Source organism: Eleutherodactylus coqui, chromosome 5 (genome assembly GCF_035609145.1).
Source record: "Eleutherodactylus coqui strain aEleCoq1 chromosome 5, aEleCoq1.hap1, whole genome shotgun sequence".
NCBI lineage: Eukaryota > Metazoa > Chordata > Amphibia > Anura > Eleutherodactylidae > Eleutherodactylus > Eleutherodactylus coqui.
This window is the reverse complement of record NC_089841.1, coordinates 253,537,314-253,554,598: the sequence shown is the minus strand read 5'-3', so window position 1 is coordinate 253,554,598 and position 17,285 is coordinate 253,537,314. Positions and strand designations below refer to the sequence as shown.

Below are 17,285 nucleotides of genomic sequence, written 5' to 3'. Positions count from 1 at the left end.
TGACCCACACGGCCACGCAGAGAATCCGAAATTGTAAGTGATGTCCTCATGTCCACGGGCAGGTGGGATTCCTCAGCGGGAGTCCCACCGAAGAATCCCACCTGCCAGTGGACATGAGGCCTAATGGCCCATTTACACGTAACGTATATTGCCCAAAATTCGTTCAAGCAAACAAATTTGAGTGACAATCGTGCAGTGTAAATGCAAAACCAAATTGCTAACTATTCAGTCAGCATAAAAACGATCACTGGATCGCGGGCTTCTTGTTCTGTGTAAATGCTCCCTGCTCAATGCTTGATGTAGAAAGTGAAGCGCTGAGCAATAAGCCAGCAAGAGCCAAGCGATCCAGTGGTGAAGTCTCTGCATGAGTGCTAACGACCATGCCGAGAAAATTGAACGAGATTTGTGCGTTGAGAGGAAAAATTGGTGTGTGTGTTGTTAACTTTGTGTGTGTGTTAACTTTGGTTGTTTCCTTGGAACATCATGCCCATGGTTTTCAATGGGGCCAGGAAACACATGGTACACTGTGTGATATGCATGCGAGTGCAATGCGAGGCTTTCCATTGAAAATGGGAAACACTTGCCGATCCTCTGACTCGGGTAAAAGCCGTTCCAGAGGATCACAACTGTACAGAAGTGATGGGAGTCATTTTTGACACAAAAACGTCTCACATCCAAAGGAAAATCCTACATTCCCAAGCACGATATTGGGCTAAGTTTCACGGCCTGATATCACGGTCAGCCCTGTGAAACTAGTTTTAGTAGTGATGTCAACGCTCATGCAGTCGTTTAGCCGACTGTCTTACCATGTAAAAGAGCCATTACAGAACACAACCATATGAGAACAAGATTTTGTAAGAACTTACCGTAAAATCTCTTTCTCGTCTTGTTCATTGGGGGACACAGCAAAGACCTTGGGGGGTATAGCTTCTGCCACTAGGAGGCGACACTAAGCACAAAAGTGTTAACTCCTCCCACTAGCTATACCCCTCCTGCAAGCAGCATGCTAGCTCAGTTTGTGTGCAAGCAGTAGGAGCAGCCAGTTGGATACAACATAGATAATCAACAACAATACTCACGAACTGTAACTCATTCCAACACCGTGTGCGACTGCACCGAGGACCCTCCCCTAGGGGGTATACGTCACAGTTCCGATACCAGACTGGGTGGGTGCTGTGTCCCCCAATGAACAAGACGAGAAAGAGATTTTACGGTAAGTTCTTACAAAATCTTGTTTTCTCGTCTGTTATCATTGGGGGACACAGCAAAGACCTTGGGACGTTCTAGAGCAGTACCCAAGGGGGCGGGAAAATATAAGAGGTCGCATGTGTAAGGAAGCAATCAGTCCTTCAACTGCGACCAGCGTTAATGGATGGCTAGGTATCCCGCATGCTCAGACAGAGCCTAAAGGGGCCAAAGTAACGGCCCCATCCACCCTCTGAGGGAAGAAAAAAACAGAACCCATACAAGGAGCTTCCGACGAGGCATACACCTTCCAAATAATACGGCTTGGGAATATGACCTTGCTGGCATAGTCGCCCTGAATTGCTGCAAGGCAGAGTCATTGTAAAGAGTCCACTCTGGAAACGCCGGGATCCAGTCGGAGTTGCCGGGATTACCAGCAGCGCGCCAGCGTGACTGAAGCATGCTACCTGCACGAGGTACTCTGGCGTAGTCAACCGAGAAACCTGCCCTGGAGCGTTCCTTGGAACTACCGAGAAGGTGCCCACCGATGCCTCACCAAAGTGGAAGCTGATAGCGGCGGTAGGCCATACAGCGGGTAGATAATGACCGCTTCCTGTACCATCCGTACCCAATAGGCATCCGAAGATGGAGCTGTGAAGCCATAGGCGCCGAAACATCAGGGTTGTGGGCCTTCTACCAGGCAACTTAGTTGTAAAGTCAGGTCCCGTATACCTCCAGGTATTCGATCTCACCTACGCCGTCCCTCCGTGATGAAGGGACATCGACTCCAGACGCCAGTGGAGAAACGACCTGTTGAGATATGCAACCGTCTCATGCTGGAGTCCTGTGTTAACCACGGTTGGAAGGCCTGCCGTATGACCTTGATGCTGTATATGCTGACAGCCTCCGTCCATGGCGTCGGCTCTGATTAGCTGTAACTTGAAAAAGGGTCGTGAGAGGAAAAAGTTTGGTTCCATGATTCTGCAACAATGCCCACGGCGTCCGCCTCTGCATGGCCCCATGGGCTAGCTAGGACATCTGCCCATTTCGTGATCAACTAGGGCTGGTCCCGTGCTGGGATGCAATGTAACCGTGTGACTCCACTGGGTACAGAAAAATTGACCGCACAAGGCAGCAAGGGTACACTGGTCCGAGACTCACTGATCCCTTTGAGGAAACCTCCACAGTAGGGATGGAGGAACCCTAAAATTGCAGACAGTACAAGTATGGACTGTCTTACGCTGTCCTGCAAGTCATAATGCAGGGAGAACAATGCAGGAGGATCGCAGCGAGTCGCTGGATCTGTCCGCCTTAACCCCATTGGACGTTTTACCTTCCTATACAATCAGTCTCGCAAGCAACTAGGAGGGCCTAGTTTGCTGAGGATCAGCGCTCTACACCTGAACCGACACTAGTGACCGTTTAGAATACCGAGCACTCCTACGGTCAGTCTCCCCATCCCCAATGGGAGGAACGTGGCCTGTTCTGCACCCCACCAGGGTCCGCAGGAGCTCTGTCTCCTGCAGAGGGCTAGCCACGTCCTACTGACACGGCTGTAGAACTAGCAGTCAATCATTCCTAGAGAGTACACATGCCTTGTGGTTCAGAGAACGCCCGAAAGAAACGAACTCGGCATTACAAAGCGCCGCCGGAGGGGCGCCCCGCGTCACTTCTGTCTGTGGCGGAGGCCTAAAAAGTATGCGGCTCTTCTGTCATCGTAGATCGCCCTAAGCTGCCTGTAGGAAGCTGCAGGTGGGAACTCCAGGGAGGCTAGCCGTTATGAAAAACGTCTGGAGCGTAAGCTTCTGTGGGGTGGAGGCGAATACGACGTGTTCACAGAATTCCTGAGAATAGTATATTCCTCAGAAGGGTACCACAAGACCGAAGGAAGCCCGACGGCTATTTGACTTCCTTAAGAGTTTTGGCCTGCATACTGCTGCCTTAACACCTTGCTCCACACAAGGCCCAATACATGTTGTCCATAAGGTGACTAATTTTGGGGGGAATGCACCTCTCGTACAATAGCAAGGGGGGGGGGGGGGGGGTTAGGGGCCGTGCTATCAGCCGCGGCCGTCACCCACAGGCGCAGGCGGCACATCAGGCGCGCGGCCAGCAGCACAGCAGCCGCGAGGGGAGACATCGCGGGAGGCCAGCGGTACATCCGCCGCGGCCGCTGAACAAGTAGCCGCCGCCGGCCGGCAGCACAGCAGCCACGGCCACTCACAGCAGCCGCGAAGGGGACAGTACGGGCGGCCAGTGGCACGTCAGCCGCAGCCACCCAACAAGTAGCCGCGGGCGGCCCCAACAAAATGGCCGCGGGCGACCGGCAACACACCAGCCGCGGCCGAGTCCGGCCAGAAATGCATAAGCCGCGGGCGGCCGCCGGCAGCACATCAGTTGCGGCCACAACCGCGCCAGGTTTAAAAAAAAGGGGCGCCCACCATACCGCCGTGGCATATAAGCCGCGGGCGCCCACCAAACGGCCATCACCAAATAGCCGCAGGCGCCCACCAAACAGCCGCGGGCGCAGCATAAACATCGGCGCTGCGGGTGCATAAGCCGCAGCCGCCCTGTAACAGCGCAGCAGGCGGCATAACTAGCAGCGCAGCTAACAAACAGCGCAACGGGAAACAAAGTAGCGCAGCAGGCGGCATAGCAAGCAGCGCAACGCACATCGGGCGGCAATAACAAAATAAACCCACATACTTACCTCCTTCCTGAGGTAGGGTGGCTCCCGGGCTCCAGCAGAGCTTCTCCCCATCATCGCCTGCCTTTGATGAGGCAGTGGATGCCGGACCATAAATAAGGGGGGCTCTATGGCTGGCGGGTCACACTCAGTTTGGTGGCCGAGTGTGCCTCCTTTTCTTCAGAGGGGGCCCGGCAGACAACAGAGGGCTACATATCACCTCTGTTCGCCGCCCTCGGTGGGTTAACGGGTAGAGTCCTGCCTCCCCGTTATGCCCTGGCCTTCCGGAGAAAAAAAAATGATAAAAATAAATAAAAAATAGTCTCAGTAGGAGAGACGGTCCTGCCTCCTAGACACTAAGCTAAAAACTGAGCTAGCATGCTGCTTGCAGGAGGGGTATAGCTAGTGGGAGGAGTTAACACTTTTGTGCTTAGTGTCGCCTCCTAGTGGCAGAAGCTATACCCCCCAAGGTCTTTGCTGTGTCCCCCAATGAGAACAGACGAGAAAACGCCTTTTGTTTCTTCTAGCATTTCTAAATATTGTTTACATCGGATTGTGGAAAATAATTCTTGCATGAATAACTGTACTTAAAAGTTACCTGAAAACCATATCACCAGTCCTCTGTCCAACAGCTCTCCAGATTTTGGACACAAAATTGATGCAAGTTTAACTTGTCGTGGAGGAGGCAATGCCTGCCACTTGGTTAGGAGGTGTAGAGCTTCTTGGCTGGAAGGGCCACTGGTCCTGATCACTGCCACGCCACATTTACCATGACCAGACGAGAGGGCAAAAATGGTATCTCTTACATGATGATGTATCCACTTTCTTAATGAACTGAAAGGTGAAGGCAGCTATTGATTAGTACAGTTCATGGAGTGTCTGAGAATTTTATTCTTTAACCTTTATATTATCATTTAACATATATAGCACCAAGCCTTGTTCTTCGTACTGCGAGCATTTCATGCATATACTCTTTACATAAACACACACATGTATTCAAGAACTAGCATTGCAGATATATGTACCATGCATCTTTGCAGTAACAACACAGCTAGCAGAATATACAATCTGAATGTAGCATTGAGACACATACATAAAATAGTTCTATATAATGACAAAGTGAGTAATCATTTGAAGAATCATCATTTGGCACAGTTAGTTGTCATGTTGTGGAATATGAATTATATGCAAATAAGGGAGATAGAACATATAAATAATATTAATACCCATAAATTGAAAGTAACACTTATTATTTAAAAAAAATTGAATTCAACACGGTAAACAGGATCAATTATCAGTCAGTATGGCCCAATGTCCACGGGCGTATTTTAATTATAAAATCCATGCGTTCTCCCGTGCAGGAGATCCGCAGATCTAGAAGCCCATAGGGATGCATAAGCATCAGCAGGGCAATTTAATGCATGCGGGTGAGATTTTTCCCCTTGCAGATTGCACGCACAGGAGGAAAATCGCAGCATGTTCTATATTGGTGGGTATTATACACACATGCACACCAAGATAGTGCATGGGTGATAGGTGGCCAGTAGCAAGTATGCAATGTCATTGTGTACTTGCCATGTATTGTGCGTGTGCCTTTACGAGTGTGTAAGTTTGGCCTTATGCCCATGGACCTCACCTCATTTTTTCCATGGTTTTTATACTAATTCTTAAAAAATTAAAGATGCAGCTGTTGGTTATTATTTGGTCCTGTGTTATTCACTTTTTTCGTTCTCTACTATATAGTAACACACAGGACAATTATGTGTTCTATATAAGCTTTCTCGTGGGAGTCATTTCTTTTTTTAGTAGTAGCAAAATACTTAATAACTAGTTTTCCTTGATTTAATTCTCTTTTGGTTGGGCTCACACAAGTGGGTCAGATTCAGTGTGTGGGAGGCCGCAGCGGATAACACCTGTGGTGACCCAGCGTACGGTCGCGTATGCACGAAGGCGGTCAAGAACAGCTTTTTTTTGTTTGCATTTCCCGAGCTGTTGCTTAGCGATAACGCGAGGACCTGTGGGTTGTGACCCATGGTTCTAAATGGGGGTCTCTTTGGATGGATCTAATGGAGAATGCTGTGTCTGGCACTTGTCTGAGGTCATTTTCATGTGCCAGCTTCAGTCTATTATCCCATAAACATGAGACAGCTTGGGGTTAGTATATTACAATGTAGTAAAAAAAAAATAAAAAAATTGGGGGAGTTAATAATAATAATCTTTATTTGTATAGCGCCAACATATTCCGCAGCGCTTAAACTTCATAGATTTCTAAAATCACAGGTAATATCCCACAGTATATGAGCACCGTCAGAGTAGTGCATGGGTCCTATTAATTAGAACTAGACATATGCACAAGCTGGAAGCAGATAGCTCTGTCAACATTCAATGAGAGCCATGTCGGCATTAATAACCCGGACTGCTTCAGTATGGACAAGGCTATCTACCTCCGGCTATGCCCACATAGATAGAAGAACAGCTGATCATTGGGGATCCCCCGAGGTGGACTCCCGCTGATCAACTACTGATGACGAAATGCTGAGGATAAATCATCAGTAGCAAAGTCAGTAACTACTATTGTGCTTTGATAAAATGAACTGCATGACAAACTGCATCTATAAATCCAGCCTAGCAAAGTTTTATTGCGTCTGCGTGGAGGAAAATGGGTTAATTCATTGCATTTCCCTTTGGAGCTTTAGCTCAAAATAGTTTAATCTACTGCTGGGGGAATTTACACATTCAAATGCTTATCTATGGCCTTAGGGCTCATGTCCACGGGCAAAATGTGATTTAAGATCCGCAGCGGATCTCCCGCATGCGGATCCGCATCCCATAGGGATGCATTGACCACCCGCGGGTAGATAAATACCCGCGGATCGTCAATAAAAGGGATTTAAAAAAAAATGGAGCATGGAAAAATCCGGACCATGCTCCATTTTCGTGCGGGTCTCCCGCGGGGACGGCTCCCGCGGGCTTCTATTGAAGCCTATGGAAGCCGTCCGGATCCGCGGGAGACCTAAAATAGGAATTTAAAGTATTTACCATCCGGCGCGGGCGGGGAAGGTCAGCTGTTCCTCACGGCCGCATCTTCCTTGCTTCGGCTCGGCGGATGTGCCCGGCGCATGCGCGCGGCACGTCGGCGACGTGCCGCCGGCGTCAGGAATTCATCCGCCGGCCGAAAATGAAGATCCGGCCGTGAGGAACAGCTGATCTTCTCCGGATGGTAAATACTTTTAAATTCTTATTTTCGGCGCTCATGTCCGCGGGGCAGGAGGGACCCGCTGCAGATTCTACATGGAGAATCTGCAGCGGATCTGATTTTCCCCGTGGACATGAGGCCTTAATGCCTTGAAAGAGATATTTCCTTAACCTTCTACTGAGGCATCATTTTTTTCATAATCGCAGCTCTTCATCCTAGCACAGAATATTAAAGGGATTAGTACCAGAAACCTATATTTCCCTCTGCTAACGGACATCTGCAGTGACTGAGATGGGAATGCAGGAGCTGATTGTTCAGTGTTATACGGTCCATGTACGGCTTATGTTAACAGGAAAGGAACATCATCCTTGGAGAGGTTTGCATGTTAAAGTCATCTAGGTGATAACTTGCTGATCGATGGGGGTCTCACCTCCGAGACATCTGCCGACCCCAAGTACAGGGTTTCCGTGTCTCCCATAGTGGAGGAAGACGCTGAATATAGCGCTGGTCGCACAAGGGCACTAGTGCTCCATTCACTTACAATGGCACCTGCTTGGGAATTTCCATCAGCCACATTGAAATGAATGAAGAGCTGACCATGTATGCTGGTCAAGCACTCCACTTACAATGATGTCACTGTAACGGAAGAAGAGACCCCCACAGGGACAGGCAATGCGGGACACAAGAGTCTTGTTCTGGCGATCGGTGAGGGTCTCAGATCCGCACTGATCAGCAAGTTATCACCTATCCTGTGAATAGGGAATACCTTGTAATTATGGTATACCCCTCGAACCCCTTCCCTCCCCATGACGTAAGGGTACGTCATGGGAGCGGGGTACTTCCCGCAAAATGACATACCCTTCCATCATAGGGATAGCGCGAGATCATGACAGATCTTGCGCTATCCAGCAGCGGGAGCCGTCTGTCACTGATAGCCAGTCTCCCACTGCAACAGCTGGGGAGCATCGGAGATGCCCCCCAGTAACCCCTTCCCTGCTGCGATCTAAGCAGATTGTGGCAGGGAGAGGGTTCACAGAGGGAGCGCGCTCCCTCTGTGACTTCAGCCAGCTCTCGCGATGTTATCTCAGAGAGCCCAGCTGGTTGCCATGGCAACAGGACGCCAGATACCGCCTTCCTGTATTGCCAGTGCCTGTGATCGCTGTAATAAGCGATAAGGCATTGTGGAAGAGAAGTCCTGCAATGCCTTATCGTAGCGATCATTGGTGCTACAGTGTAAGTCCCCCAGAGGGACAAAAATGGTGTTAAAAAAAAAGCTTTTACTATTAGAATATAAAAAAAAAAAAACCAAAAAAACCAACACATATTTGGTGACGTCGTGTCCGTAACAATGAGTACAATAAGTTGCACACGCTTTTTATCCTGCACAGCAAAAAGCGTAAAACAAAAAGCAAAAAAACTGAGGCAAAATGCTAATTTTTAACATTCTGCCTCCCAAAAGACACAATAAAAGTGATAAGAAAAAAAACGTATGAACCCAAAATGGCACTAATAAAAACTACAGCTCGTCTCTCAAGAAATAAGCTCTCACAGAGCTCAGTCCATGGAAAAATAAAAAGAAGTTATAGGTCTTTGAATGCGATTATAGGACAGCGATTTAGAAAAAAAAAATTCCAAAAAAGGATTTTTATTGCAGAAAAGTGTAAAAACCTAAAATTATATATAAGAATTTTGGTATCGTAATTAGAGATGAGTGAACGTACTCGTTTCGAGTAATTACTCGATCGAGCACCGCGATTTTCGAGTACTTCACTACTCGGGTGAAAAGATTCGGGGGGGGGGGCCCTCTCTCCCCCCCACTCCCCGCTGCAACCCCCCACTCCCCGCTGCAACCCCCCACTCACCCACGGCGCCCCCGGAATCTTTTCGCCCGAGTACGGAAGTACTCAAAAATCGCGGCGCTCGGGCGAAAAAGGGGCGTGGCCGAGTAGGTTCGCTCATCTCTAGTTGTAATCATACCGACCCGCAGAAAAAATCTATTGTGTCATTTATGCTGCATAATTAACGCTTTAAAAAGAAGGGAAAAAAAAAAATTCTATGGCAGATAGAATAAAAGTTTTACAATATAGTCAATGAACCCAAAAATGGCACCAATGAAAACTACAGTTCGCCACACAAAAGCCCTTATACGGCCGCATTGACGGAAAAATAAAAAAGTTATGGTTTTGAAAAATGGAGATGAAAAATCGACCAAAAATCGTTGCGTCCTCAACGCCAAAATAGGCCGTGTCCTTAAGGGGTTAAACTTTGCAACATTCAAGCTATAGTGCAACTTTATGTGTAATTGTAACCACTACATGTTTCAGCCTCCTTGCGATTTCTGTGCGATGCGATTTTAACATTAGAAAGTCCCTTTAAAAAAAATGCAGCAATATTGCAGCTTAAAAAAATATGCTAGTGGCTAGAAGCCCTTAATATGATTCCTCAGATGCTGCACTGCTGTGTTCAGTAAAGCTGAATTACTTGCGGCCTGTGATGATCTTCATTAAAGGGGTTGTCCCGCGCCGAAACGTTTTTTTTTTTCTTCAACCCCCCCCCCCCCCCCCCCCGGTCGGCGCGAGACAACCCCGATGCAGGGACCTAAAGAAAGCTTACCGGAGCGCTTACCTTAATCCCCGCGCTCCGGTGACTTCTATACTTACCGGTGAAGATGGCCGCCGGGATCCTCTTCCTCCGTGGACCGCAGCTCTTCTGTGCGGTCCATTGCCGATTCCAGCCTCCTGATTGGCTGGAATCGGCACGTGACGGGGCGGAGCTACACAGAGCCGGCATTCTGCACGAGCGGCCCCATTGAAGAGAGCAGTAGACCCGGACTGCGCAAGCGCGGCTAATTTGGCCATCGGAGGGCGAAAATTAGTCGGCTCCATGGGAACGAGGACGCTAGCAACGGAGCAGGTAAGTATAAAACTTTTTATAACTTCTGTATGGCTCATAATTAAAGCACAATGTACATTACAAAGTGCATTAATATGGCCATACAGAAGTGTATAGACCCACTTGCTGCCGCGGGACAACCCCTTTAAGGGTTTGGTCATTTTACAATACCAGGAAATGCTTCTAAAATGAGTTTATTAGCAATTTTCTAATGCACTCTTATTTCTGCAATACTCCATTCGCCGACTTACTTAAAGGAGATGTCTCGAGGAAGCAGTGATTTTTTTTTTTTTTGCCCAGTCCCCCTAATTAAACATACATTACTAATTACCCCTGTAAATTACTTTTCTAGCTGGTTCGTACTTACCGTTCCAGCGTTTCAGTAACTTATAAAAGTTTCCCCAAGATGGCCGCCGGCTCTTTCCCCGTCGCTCGCTGCAGCCCGACGTGCGCGCTCCCGAGACGCTGCCAGCTGTGTCTCCATGGCAACCGGACGCCCCGCAGCCGCCGACCAGACGCCCCGCAGCCGCCGACCAGACGCCCCGCACCGCCAGGCAGCAGGTAACCGGCGCTAGCCCCCGGCTCCCCAGCGCTACGCTCCCGGCTCCCCAGCGCTAGACCCTCAGCCCAGGTGAAGGCCCCGGAGCCCAGCGCTGGGCTCCGGGGCCTTCACCTGTCAGTGAACATCACCCCCGGCCTAGCGGCAGCCCCCCCATCGCAGCGGCAGCCCCCCCCCCGGCCTAGCGACAGCCCCCCCATCGCAGCGGCAGCCCCCCCGGCGCAGCGACAGCCCCCCCCGGCCCATCACTTACCTGGACAGCTGGACGGCAGGACAGCTGGGCGGCTTCTCCGGCAGCTCGGCAGCTCTGCACCTTCCTCTAACAGAGGAAGGTACAGAATGGCCGCTCCAGCGCGCTCCCGAGCAGTGACAGCTCATCTGCGCATGCGCAGAAGAGCTGTAGCGGGGAGCACACTGAAGCGGCTCGTGCTGAATGGAGAAGACCGGACTGCGCAAGCGCGTCTAAAAAAGCAAGCTGCCGGCGAATTTAGACGGAACCATGGAGACGAGGACGCTAGCAACGGAGCAGGTAAGTGAATAACTTCTGTATGGCTCATATTTAATGCACGATGTATATTACAAAGTGCATTAATATGGCCATACGGAAGTGTATAACCCCACTTTGTTTCGCGAGACCACCCCTTTAAGCCATCTATAGCAATACGTGCAGTGGAGGGAATTGAGTGATGTCTATAGTCACACGCCCCTCCATATTCAGTCAACTTATGGACAGAGGAGCAACCAACATAGCATGAGGCGCTAACACAGGGGGGCTTAAAAAACAGCTGAAAGGAGCACAGAAAAAAAACAAGAGTGCTTTAGAAGTCTTCAAACAAAAATATATTTACGCTCATTGTCAGTAACATCCCGCTTGAGCGGGTACAAAGGCGGGCAACAAAAGTAATAAATGGAATGGGTGGACTACAATACCCAGAGAGGTTACCAAACTGGGATTTAATTTAGAAAAAAAACACGGCTGAGGGGCGACCTAATAACCATGTATAAATATATCAGACGATAATACAGATCTCATCTATTTATACCCAGAACTGTAACAAGGGGGCGCTCTAATAACTATATTAAGGGGAAATAGAGAGATCTCTCCCATGACCCATAACCAGGACTGTAACAAGGTGGCGCCCTCTAAACCTAGAGGAAGGAAGGTTTCTACACCAACATAGAAGTGAGTTCTCCACTGTAAGAGCAGTGAGACTGTGGAACTCTCTGCCTGAGGACGTGGTGATGGCGAACTCGATAAGAGTGCAAGAGGGGCCTGGACGACTTTCTTAAGCGTTACAATATTATATGTTATCATTAATAACTTCAAGGGTCAGTGAGCCGGGGATTATTCCGATTGCCAGTTTGGAGTCAGGAAGAAATTATTTTCCCTGTATTGGGGAAAATTGGCTTCTACTTCATTGGGTTTTCTTTTTTACCTTCCTCTGGTTCAACATTGGGAGAGAATAGGCAAAACTAGATCGATACATATCTTTTTTGGCCTTACATACTACAATCCCTCCCCTAGAAGTAGTTGTTGGAATAGAATTAAACGTTCTCTGTGTGATTGTAACATTGATATAGGTAAGTTATTACAATATCAGGCTCGGGTACCCTGTTGTATTGCCTCTAGCTTGGATACAAGATGCGATATGGGCGGGCATGGAGGCTCTAGTACCCTGTTGGGCTACCTCTAGCTTGGATACAAGATGTGATACAGGCGGGCATGGAGGCTCTAGAACCCTGTTGGGCCACCTCCAGCCTGGATACAAGGTGTGATAAGGGTGGGCATTAAGGCTTTAGTACCCTGTTGTACTGCCTCTAGCTTGGATACAAGATGTGATACAGGCGGGCAAGGAAGCATACAGGTTTCGTATGGTACCCCACAGCATATTGCTCCACATTTGCTGTAACTGAGCCTCTGATCAAACAAACTTGAACGTTGTCGAAGTTGGCATCCAAGATGGTCCCAGACATGTTTTATTGGTGATAAATCTGGAGACCGGACAGGACACAGAAGTGTGATAATGTTGTGGAGGCATTCCTGTGACCCTTTTGTGTGTGGCTGAGCATTGTCCTGCTGGAAAATTCCTCTTGGAAGCCACCATGATAGGAACACATGTGGCTGCAGGATGTCCTGAACATATCACTGAGCTGCCATTGTCTCTTGTACCACTACTAGGAGACAGACTGTCGTCAATGCCCAAAATCAACCTATATTTGTCGCTGGAGACAACTCTGTTCCACTTCATAGTAGTCCAGTTTTGTCGTACACAACACCATGGCAACCGGAGGCGGTTGTGGACGTTTGTTAAAGGCAGTACACCTAATGAGCGCTGCAAGACCAAACGTCCTTCTGCCAAATGCCTGGAAATGTCTCCGACAGACATGTGTGTCACGATGCCGGCTTCTGTCTCTGGATTGCGAATAACTAAACAGTTGGAGCTGCTGGTGCTTGTTGGACGATCAGACAATCCTCCCTACTGGTGGTCTGTAGGGGGCGTCCTGATCCTGGTCACCTTGTGTGCCCTCACACATCCACTGGTCCCAACACCTTTTAACAGTCTGGTTAGAACGGCCCGGTGGGAACGATTTGTTGATACGACCATCCAGCTTCTCGCATCCCAATAATGCGCCCCTCTCAGACTCTGGTAATGGGGTGAAATCTCTTCTTGGCATCGAAGTGGCATCTAATGGTCAGCAAGCTCTACAAGCGGAAGAAGAGGTCACTACACACAAGGAGCCTCCGAGAGCCTTTTATAGGCCAAGGGGGGAACCACTTTTAGTGTCTCCGGTGACAAGACCGTTCATCTAATCACCACAACTCTCAGCATTTACAGATCTGTCCGAGAAGTAACTGTTTGCCGGGTTTTGCAGGAAATTTACAACTTTTTCTGAATGCTTCACTTTTTTTTGGTTTTACAAAGGGTGTACAATGATGTAATTGATTAATTAGGAAAAAAACAGTTATGGCCATAAGAATAGAATGAAAAGCAGTTGCAGAAGGCTTCTAGAATCAACTAACTGATGAAAGTGTAAACTCAGAAGAAAGCAATCAAGGGTGGCCGTACCTTTTTGTATTTTTATGACCCATTTGAGACCTAGTTATTTGTGGGATGAGTGTCCAACTTCTAGGTAGTTTTGGGATGTAGGTTTGCCTTACTATTACTCCAGGCGGTCACTATAAAATGGTTAGCTGACACGATTGCGTCCGTAGAATTGTTGGAGAGCCCCCTTTTTTTGTTGATGCTGTGATCTGCATTTTCTCCCACCCCAGCTATTGTCCTTGGTGGGGCAGCTGACAATCACAAAAAATAGGCATTACTTCATAGAGTTTTGTAATTATGTTTTTAATATACTTGCAAACTTACTCTTGAGCGAATGTATTCAAGCATCTCCTCAGAGACCACATGTCTATGTAGAGCCGGGCGTCACTCCATTACTGATCGTTAATACTCATCTGGAAAAAAAAATGCATTAATGGATGTAGAAATTAGTCATAGTACTGGTATAATAGTGCACTGAAATGTTAGAAACGAGAAAATCCCAAAAAAACAAAACTGCTTGATTTTTTTTTATTGGAACACTTAGCTTTATTTTAGAATCAAACATTTGTGCCAAGTCACTTAGTATTAAGATCTATACAGGGGTTGGGGCATTGTGTTTTTATATAGAGCTTCCCATTAGCAATGTAGCCATAGAGGTAATGGACAAACTTCTGTCTGCCCATAGACACCACTAGGCGGAACTTACAGCATACAGATATAGTTTACTGGAAGCTGCATGATGTTGGAGAACCTATTCATACCTCAAAAAGATTGAGGCTGACCCCAAAGTAGCACCCTATCCTATACTCAGATATATAGATGACCTATGAACGATGAAAAAACCAAACAAGCTATTAGAGGGGTTTTCCAGTGAGAACATTATTGATGACCTATCGTCAGGATAGCCAGGAGGATCTACCTGGCCTCCGCGTGCATGCACCGAAGGAGGATCTACCTGGCCTCCGCGTGCATGCACCGAAGGAGGATCTACCTGGCCTCCGCGTGCATGCACCGAGGAGGATCTACCTGGCCTCCGCGTGCATGCACCGAGGAGGATCTACCTGGCCTCCGCGTGTATGTGCATGCGTGAGATATGCTGTCATGCGTGATTCACACTCGCTGCCATGCAGGGCGATAGATTTAGGGCTCATTCCCATGGCGGGACGGACTCCGCCAGCGGAATATTGCAGCGAAGTCCGCCACGGCGCCCCCAAAATGCCCATACTTACCACTCTGGATCCGCTGTACGCGTCCCGCACGGAGGGCCGGCGTGCATGCGCAGTACAGCGCGTGATGCACGGTCAGATGATGGGGTCGCATATTCAGGCGATACTTCCGCTGTGCATATTACTGCGGCAAATTAAGTATGTCGCGTTTTCTTCCATGCTGTGAAATTCATCAGTGGAATTCCGCAGCGTGAACAGTTGGCTATTAGGTTCAATGGCAGCTCATAGCTCCGCGGTAACAGCGGGGATTTTCGCTGCGTAAAATGCGGCAGAAATCCGGCCGTGGGCATCAGCTCAAACTGGCTCACTGCAGGCAAATCGCAGCGTTATACACACGTCACACGTCCGGCCATGTGAATCAGCGCTGACACTGCTGCAGCCAGGAATCCAGTGGACTGTATCCTGGTGGACGGACAGAACCCGCTGCAGTCAGCCTGGGATCTTCACAGAAACCAGTGCTGGAGGCTCTGAGGAGGCGGCCGGGAGCCTTCAGCTGCATCAGCTGGACCTGTCATGAATTATCACACGGCAGGCAGCGCGCTCTCCTCCGCCCTGCCGGCTGGGGTCAGCACTCATCAGGCCGCACTCGCCCTCACAACCAGCTACATAACCGCTGCCCCCGGCGACACATTCCTTCTTCATCCTATCCCCACAGAACTCCACAAGCGCCGTACCTCCAGGTCACGTGGATCCGTCAGTCCCAAATGCCAACCATAGCCGCCAGCCAAGCGCTCATTGGCGAAAGGGATAAAACGCGCTCTTTTTCTCGCTACTGATTGGATAGTAAGATACTTAGCCACGCCTCATTTTTAAACCGCCAATCACGTGCTCGAGGCGACAGGAAGCCGCACTTCCTGGTGGGCGGGAGCAGCTTTGGGCGGTTTGTACGAGTTGCCTGACGACGTCCGTACTGCGGTGAGTACAGAGCGCCTGTACGCCGCTCCTCACCGGCCACAGTAAGACTAGGGTAAAGCGCGGGAAGGTTAGCATTCCCCTCAGACCTGTGTTGACTATGATACCCCAGCTGTTCCTGAACGACCGACAGGCTATCGGAGGATGCTTGGCTGGAGAACGACATGCCGGAAAGCACGACGGGGCGATGTTACCACGAGCAGCCAGGCTAAAGTAGGGCCAGGAAGAGTGAATTTACAATTTGCACCCTTCTGTCACTGCAGAGGGGCGGCAGGCAGCAGAGATTGGCCTCCCACTGTATCTTGGGAGGGGTGACATGACTTTTTCATGCCCCTACCCTCAATCAGGGCATGTGATTTGCTCTCTTATTGTCTCACATGGGTGTTTTTTAAATTTTTTTTTTTAATTCCCCAGAGAAGATAACTCGCTCCTCTACAGCTTTTAACCCTGCAGACGCTGCAGCTCTTGCTGACCGCGGCATCGAAACATTTTTTGAACAAGAGAATTTTTCCCCTTTACACAAGGTTGTAAAGATTGAAAAAATAAAAACCAACCTACACAATTTGTACGGCTACAACAGCCCATACTATAAACTCTGTATTCAAAAAAGCCAAAATGACAGTTTTCTGATCATCTTTTCCCTAAAACAGGAATAAAAAAAATTGTGTTTATTTCTTTGTTTAAAAAAAAACAAAAACCCTTTTGCATCGTGCTGAAATAGTCAGACATAATAAGCCTGTACTCATTTGATGCTGTCAGAATCACAAAGACCCGCAGAACAAAGGGAATAGTTATACCACTCTGAACGCCATAAACATAAATTGTAAAAAGACCATAGTGAAAGTTTATTTTTTTTTGTCCGTTGCTCAGAAAATAAAAATCATTAAATACATTATTTTACCTAATTATTGGTTCCTATAAAAGCTAGAAGTCATCTGCAAAATTCAAAGTCTCAAACAGCTACACTGACCGAAAAACAAAGTTATGATTCCCTTTCTGTGTTTCAGTTGTCATAACTCTATTTTTTCCATCAGTGTAGGGTATTATTGTACCTTGACTCCACTGGAAGCTAGGGGTTTGACAGGAGGAACGCCCCTCTCACACCCCTAGCTCCCGATAGGGTAAAGGCAGAAAGGTCCTAGCAAAGCAGTTCGCATATATGCCTCCCAGCGCTGCTGCAGCCTTACCCTTTTAGGTTACTGTAGTAGTTAGCCTTACATTATTACCTGTAAATGCTGGCATGTTAGGGGTGTAACATGGTAGCGTTTACATGTCATAATGTAAGGCTAACTACTACAGTAAGCCTGAGGCTAAGTTTGCAGAGCTGGGAAACCTGTATGCAGACACTGCAGCGTGTGTTCTACGTGCCGGCCGGCATTTCAGGCAAGCGTGATAGGTGCACGGCCACTCACCTCTGCGTTCCGCCCGCAGCCGTTGTCTCCGCTTCAGGGCTCCATCTCCGACCTCCGCTGTTACCGCCGTTGTGTCAGTGGCAACACTGCTCCGTCACGATCCCTCCAGGGAAACCACTCTCAGTTCGGTATGGCCTCCATGCTGGCGAAGTTTTGTGGGGGGTTGCTGCTTG

At 48.6% G+C, this 17,285-nt stretch overlaps 1 protein-coding gene across 4 annotated transcripts in view; it reads right to left on the bottom strand.

Moving 5' to 3' along the window:
• GTPBP3 (GTP binding protein 3, mitochondrial) overlaps nucleotides 1-15,522 on the bottom strand; it is a 39,709-nt gene extending 24,187 nt beyond the window's left edge. Inside the window, exons 1-3 of one of the 4 annotated variants that reach the window (XM_066604506.1) lie at nucleotides 15,463-15,522; nucleotides 13,887-13,975; nucleotides 4,470-4,705 (exon numbers count right to left, since the gene is read on the bottom strand). In XM_066604506.1, coding sequence (XP_066460603.1) covers nucleotides 4,470-4,705; nucleotides 13,887-13,927 — 277 coding nt within the window. In that variant the 5' untranslated portion in view covers nucleotides 13,928-13,975; nucleotides 15,463-15,522. Of the gene's footprint in view, nucleotides 1-4,469; nucleotides 4,706-13,586; nucleotides 13,814-13,886; nucleotides 15,442-15,462 lie in introns of those variants that run through there. The other 3 variants (XM_066604508.1, XM_066604507.1, XM_066604509.1) reach the window with 3 other exon arrangements.
• Between the last annotated feature and the right edge of the window lie 1,763 nt (nucleotides 15,523-17,285).